Source organism: Sus scrofa, chromosome 2, assembly GCF_054392235.1.
Source record: "Sus scrofa isolate SSC_HxYL_T2T_F1_AM1 chromosome 2, Sscrofa_HxYL_maternal_Yorkshire_Landrace_v2.0, whole genome shotgun sequence".
In the NCBI taxonomy this organism is placed as follows: Eukaryota; Metazoa; Chordata; class Mammalia; order Artiodactyla; family Suidae; genus Sus; species Sus scrofa.
Window position 1 is genome coordinate 74,367,455 of NC_139384.1, and position 7,303 is coordinate 74,374,757.

General features: G+C 37.0%; 1 protein-coding gene across 1 annotated transcript; it reads right to left on the minus strand.

Annotated features, from left to right (window-relative positions):
- Positions 1–5,965: 5,965 nt before the first annotated feature.
- Positions 5,966–6,910, minus strand: LOC110259631 (olfactory receptor 7A17-like). The gene has a single exon (XM_021085114.2). The coding sequence runs from the start codon at positions 6,908–6,910 to the stop codon at positions 5,966–5,968; it is 945 nt and encodes a 314-aa protein (XP_020940773.2).
- Between the last annotated feature and the right edge of the window lie 393 nt (positions 6,911–7,303).

The window sequence follows — 7,303 nt, forward strand, 5'->3', positions numbered from 1 at the left end:
CTCCCTCCCCTCCCCCTTAGCAACTACAAGACTATTCTCCAAGGCCATTGTTTTATTTTCTGTGGAAAGGTTCCCTTGCACCATATATTAGATTCCAGATATAAGTGATATCATATGGTATTTGTCTTTCTCTTTCTGAGAGTCTACAGTTCCATCCATGTTGCTGCACATGGCATTGTTTTGTTCTCTTTTATGGCTGAATAATATTCCATTGTGTATATATACCACATCTTCCTAATCCAATCATCTGTCAGTGGATATTTGGGTTGTTTCCATGTCACTTCTTTCTACTTAGAAGTGCAAATAATTCACATGTAATAAAGTTAAGCATAACAAATTCAAAACAAGGGTTTCTCCATAATCAGTATAATGAGAATTACAGTGTAAAGATCATTTCAGGTTTAAGAAATCTGTAGCCAATCTACAAAATACCCTAAGACAAGGGAGAGAATTAATTCATTTCATCCTTAGCTATTGGGGTTTTTCAATACTGTTCACAGGAAAAAATTAATAAGTTGACATACATGTGAATAGAATATATTTAGTCTTTAGAGTAAAAAAATATGAATTATAAAGTGAACTAAAGAGAATGAAATATGACTACAGGTTTTTAAAACTGACATCTTAGGCAACACATACAGTATTTTTCCTTAAAAACAAGCACTGATGCCTTGAGCCAGTGAGAGGGCAGGAAGCCAGGGACCCAACAGGCTGAGCCAGCCTGGTAGCTGATGAGCTGAACCTGTGATGATCCCATGCTCCTGAGTTCTGCAGCTGCCCCTGTGTTGGCCAGTGTCCCTGATGTCCTCCCTGACCCATGGTGCTGAAGTGGATTCAGAAGTAATTAAGTGATCTACAAAGTGACCCACCTGTTCATTCTTCCACTGGACTTGTGGGAGATGACTTGTTCTACAGGCAAGAAACTATTATGGAGCCTCCTGATAGCACATATCAAGGCAGAGTCCTTTCTTCACTGTACATACACCGACAGACTATTCTTTTAAACCATCAAAGATTGCTTTCACAGCAAAAATTTACCATTCAAACACAAAGAGTAATGGAAGCATTTGCTTAATATCCCGAGGTCACAGAGGTCACCAGCCCCTGGCTGTATCAAAAGTTTCATTGTCTGTTTGTTCTCGTGTTCTCTACTTGGTGACCCTAGTCCAGATGATGACCCATTAGTACCAGATATTGCACAAATCTATAAACCAAAGAATAAAACAACATACACACAGGAGAATGGATTCAGAAATACGTAATGTAAAATAAAAAAATTTTCATAGATACCAGGTGCCTTAAAATCTAGGTTTTTTTTTTTTTTTTTTAGTTCCCATTATGGATCAGTGGTTAACAAACATGACCATGACCCATGAGGACATGGGTTCGATCCCTGGCCTTGCTCAGTGGGTTAAGAATCTGGCATTGCTGTGAGCTGTGGTGTAGGTTGCAGATGTAGCTTGGATCCCATATTGCTGTGGCTGTGCTGTCGGCCAGCAGCTACAGCTCTGATTCAACCCCTAGCCTGGGAACTTCCATATGCCATGGGCGTGGCTCTAAAAAGACAAAAAAAAAATCTAGCAATAAATTGATCAATGTTTACTGTTTCATTGTACCAAGAAATCTTTTGACGTTCATCCATTTTAATGTATTTCTGAAGCAAGACAATACTCCCAAAATATCATTAAGACCATGATGAGAACATTTATAATTTTGGATACACTGAGAAGGACATTTCTTTTTTTAAAAAAATTTTCTCATTTATTCTAATGATTTGCTAGTGGGTTGTTTTTCTCTTTCTTTCTTTCTTTCTTTCTTTCTTTCTTTCTTTCTTTCTTTCTCTCTCTCTCTCTCTCTCTCTCTCTCTCTCTCTCTCTCTCTCTTTCTTTCTTTCTTTCTTTCTTTCTTTCTTTCTTTCTGCTGTACAGCATGGGGACCAAGTTACACATACATGTACACATAGTTTTTCCTCCCATTGTTGTGTTGCGATGTAACAATCTAGACATAGTTCTCAATGCTACACAGCAGGATCTCATTGTAAATCCATTCCAAGAGCAGTAGTTTGCATGTGTTAATCCCAAGCTCCTGATCCCTCCCACTCCCTCCCTCTCCCTCTGGGCAGCCACATGTCTATTCTCCAAGTGTATGATATTCTTTTCTGTGGAAAGGTTCATTAATGCTGTATATTAGATTCCAGTTATAAGTGATATCATACAGTATTTGTCTGAGAAAGACATTTCTTATGGTTTTTAAGATGTTTGGACATCGGCATCTTTGGCCTACAAAATCAACAATGCATCTGAAAAACAACCAAATTATTTTTTGCGGAAAATAGATTTTTTTTTTCCTTTTAGGGCCACACCTGTGGCATATTGAACTTCCTGGGGTAGGAGTTGAATTGGAGCTGCAGCTTCCACCCTTCACCAGAGCCACAGCAATGCAGGATCTGAACCACATCTGTGACCTATGCCACAGCTGTGGCAATGCCAGATCCTTAACCCATTGAGTGAAACCAGGGATCGAACCTGCATCCTCATGGATATTAGTTGAGTTCTTCAACCCACTGATCCAAAATAGGAATATAAAACTAGATGTTTTTACATGAAAAATACTGTACGAATTTTACTTTAAAAAAAAAAACCCTGTATTCCTTTTATTTCTTTTTCTTTTCTGATTGCTGTAGCTAGCACTTATAATTTCCTTCAAGAAATTTTCCTTTGAATAAATACGCCAGGTATTTGGTGCAAGAAGACTAACTTTTTGTCTGTCTCGGCTTTTGACATTCCTTCCTCATTAAGCTTATTTATTTCTATCTTTTGATTTAAACTGAGAGACATGAGGATTTCTTTCACCTGAACATCTAGAGGCCACTGTAGTGTTATTAACTGGACTAATTTCATTATCTTGTGTCTCAGGGAAAAGAAAGATAGAAGGAGAGGCAGAGAGATCAGGAAATATATGTTTTCTTGGGCAGTCAGAACTCACATTTATTCACTGTATTACATAGGTGTAGTTCATGGATACATCAAACAGTTGCAATAATAACATTGAAGATCATTAATCATGATAACCATAACATCATAATAATAATGAAAGCATTTGAAATATTGTGAGAATTACCTAAATGTGACACAGAGACACAAAATCAGCAAGTGCTATTGGAAAGATAGCACTAACAAAACTGAATGAGTGATTGCCACAAATCTCCAATTTGTTAAAAAAAGCAGTATCTATGAAGCAAGATAGAGTGAACCATAGCAAAATGAGGTATCCCTTTGTATAATAAAACCAGTTAATTAAAACTCTTGTGCATTTTCTTGAATTATATGTCAATGAAAATAAGCAATATGTATACTTAATTTTTGTAAGGTTTCATCAGCAAATTTAGTATATTAACATGTGCAATTTTTGCATATTGTTATGCTACAATAAATTAACTAAAAAGACGTCATAATTTAAGACTCAAGGTAGGCTCTATTGCATCACAGTTTATAGGGATGGGAGATATGTCTTCTAATTGGATAGAAAGCAATATGCCATATGTGGACTATAATACCAGTGGCATTAAATCGAGACAATTCATATTCGATAAGCTCCTTTTTTTCTAAACCATAAGATTAACCTACACATATAAGTAGAGTAAACTGACACAAATTGGTTCAAGGCAGAAAGGAACCGTAGTCTCATACAACATCATGAATAAGCTACGGGCACAATGTGGAGAGTCATGGCTGACTAAAGACTCATGAATATTCAAGCAGATATCAGAATAACTCCCTACCATATAATCTAAGTCAATAATAAAGGCATTATATTCAACCATTTAATTTAGGACCACTTGTTTGCAGCTTAGCTAAGTGACACAATAATTAACAGCAATTGTAATAATCTGTTACTTAAAAATTTTTTTTTACCAAGTGTTCTGATATTGGAGATACAATTTAAGATTTTTCTGTTTTTCAAGATTATTTCAGTAACTATTATCATGTGACTCTACAGAGGTTTGTTCCAGGCATGAAAAAGAAATATTTTCTGAAATATTTGTGAAATATTTTCATAGTAATAAAATATATGATTTAAAATTTTTTAAAATTTTTTCTTCATGTTAAGGTCATCTCTGACACAAAGATAATATTAGGACAATCCTTTTATTCAGATATGAGTTTTCATGTAGATTCCACTGGAAGATGTATATTTGAAAACTACTTTTTGCTCCTGATTGTGTAGGCATTGTGGACCCTGAGTAGAATAAGATAATAAAATCCAGATACCAGTTGGATGTAAAATGTATGTTGTCAGTAAGAGCATGGAAGTTATGAAACAGAAAAGAATTACTGACCCAAAGTGAAAATTTTGGTTTCAGATTTTCACCGAAATGAATTTACATGAGCTTAGTTGTCACGTGTTTTTTTCAATGTAAGTTTGAACAGGTCATGACTATTCTCCGAGGAAACCTAGAGAAAAGTATATTTGGGAAAATACATGTCTGAGAAGAAATTATTCTTTAATTTTATTTAATTCATTTTTATTGAAATGGAGTAGATTTCTACTGTGTTTATTTCTACTGAACAGCAAAGTGATTCAGCTATACATTTATATACGTTCTTTTAAAATATTCTTTTCCATCATGGTTTATCATAGGACATTGAATATTTTTCTCTGTGCTATACAGTAGGACCTTGTTTTTATCTTTTCCATATATAATAGCTTACATCTGCTAACCCCAACCTCCCATTCCATCCCTCCCCTAACACTCTTAACCTTGGCAATCACAGTCTGTGAGAAGAAGTTACCTATTTACTTTGGCTATGCCTGCAGCATGGGGAAGTTCCTGGGCCAGGGATGGAGCACATGCCACAGCATTAACCAGAGCCATGGCAGAGACAACACCAGATGTTTAACCTGATGAGACACCAGAAAACTCCAGAGGAGAAATTATTATTATTATATTTTTTGCTTTTTCCCTTTTCTAGGGCCACTCCCACAGCATATGGAGATTCCCAGGCTAGGGGTCTAATCGGAGCTGTAGCCACCAGTCTATGCCAGAGCCACAGCAATGTGGGATCTGAGCCACATCTTCGACCTATGACACAGCTCAAAGCAACGCAGGATCCTTAACCCACTGAGTAAGGCCAGGGATCAAACTTGCAATCTCACGGTTCCCAGTTGGATTCATTAACCACAGAGCCACAATGGCAAATTCCAGAAGTAATTATTCTTAAGTAATCTATGTTGCCTCATGAAATAAATGGATATGTACATATATTTTTTAGTATTTCTGCCCTAACGTTGGGAAAAACTGGTGAAAGTAGGAAAATGAACAAATGAGGAACCTGCCTATACACCAGAAAGAGTGGAAAGCTTCAACAAGTGAGTTATATAAGTTGTATAAAGGGTTAAAGTCAAATAAAGAGGAATTGCAGGAAATAAATAGAAAGAGCAAGTTTAACACCTCAAATCTGATCAAAGAATAGTAATTTCTGCTTCTGAGGATTGAGCCTGCTTCAAAGGCACTTCTTTAGACTCAGAATGACTTGCCTTTTTATTTATTTATTATTATTTAAAAATGTTTTTCCACCGTACAGCATGGGGACCAAGTTACACATGCATGTATACATAGTTTTTCCTCCCATTGTTGTGTTGGGATGTAACTACCCAGACATAGTTCTCAGTGCTACACAGCAGGATCTCATTGTAAATCCATTCCAAGAGCAATAGTTTGCATGTGTTAATCCCAAGCTCCTGATTCCTCCCACTCCCTCCCTCTCCCCCTGGGCAGCCACACGTCTATTCTCCAAGTCCATGATTTGCTTTTCTGTGGAAAATTTCATTTGTGCTGTATATTAGATTCCAACTATAAATGATATCATATGGTATTTGTCTTTCTCTTTCTGACTTATTTCACTCAGTATGAGAGTCTCTAGTTCTATCCATGTTGCTGCAAATGGCATTATGTCATTCTTTTTTATGTGACTTGCCTTTTTATAACTGCCATCTGAATGACTTTTTTCAGAGCCCTCTTTATGTCTTTGTTCCTGAGACTATAGATAAAGGGATTCAGCATGGGTGTTACCACTGTGTACATCACTGTGGCTATTGTACTTAAGTGGGAGCTGTGGGTAGGAGCAGAGCTGAGATAGACTCCTACACCTGAACAGTAATATAGGAAGACAACCAAGAGGTGAGACGCACAGGTGGAAAGTGCTTTATACTTCCCCCCAGCTGATGCCATTCCATGTATAGATGAAATGATCTTAGAGTAAGAGTAAAGGATACCAGCCAGAGGACCACCACCAATCAGTAGGGCTGTAAAATACATAATTGTATCATTAAGAAAAGTGTCACAAGCAAGATTAACAATCTGTTTGATTTCACAGAAAAAGTGAGGGATTTCCAAGTCTGTACAGAAAGACAGTCGAAGCACCAGTAAGCTTTCTAACAAGGAATGGAGGGCACTGATGATCCAGGACACCAGAACCAGCAGTCCACAGAGCCGGGGGTTCATGATGACTGTGTAGTGTAGGGGGTGGCAGATGGCTAAGAAGCGATCATAAGCCATTACACTCAGAATAAAATCATCCAACACTGCAAAGAGTATGTAAAAATACATCTGGCTGATGCAGCCTTCATAGGATATAACTTTGCTCCGGGTGTGTATATTTATTAGCATCTTTAGGATTGTTGTGGTGGTGAAACAGATATCTACAAAGGAGAGATTTGAGAGAAAAAAGTACATGGGTGTGTGGAGGTGAGAGTCTGAACTGGCAGCCAGGATGATGAGCAGGTTTCCAAACACAGTGATGAGGTACATGGAGAGGAAAAGTCCAAATATGAGGGGCTGCAACTCTGGTTCCTTTGATAATCCCTGAAGAAAAAATTCTGAATTTTGTGTATAGTTGCCTGGAACCATATGGTGGTGGTGATTACTAGGCATGGAAAAGATAACACGATTAATTTTTACACAAATGGAATGGATATTTCTAACAGTTGAAATGTTGCTATTTGTATTTTACATCCAAGAAATAAATCTGTACATTTTGTACAAATTATTGCTTCTAAGAGGCTTCTCATGACATCTATGACTAGTAATTCTCTTAGAGAGAGACAGAAAAGATAGAGATAAAAGTGGGAAAAAGATACGAAATGCTCAGGTAGATATGCTAGATAGCTTATAATGAGGAGAAAACTCTTGGATTCCTCCCAAGGCATCATATATTTATTAGTTTTAGTGAGAAATGCTTTCATGCATTAGAGGAATACATGTTGACTATTGACCATCTTCTAGGTAAAAGTACAGGGTGCT

Excerpts from the sequence above, each read along its gene's own strand:
- LOC110259631 (XM_021085114.2), bottom strand. The coding sequence starts at position 6,910 with ATGGTTCCAGGCAACTATACACAAAATTCAGAATTTTTTCTTCAGGGA.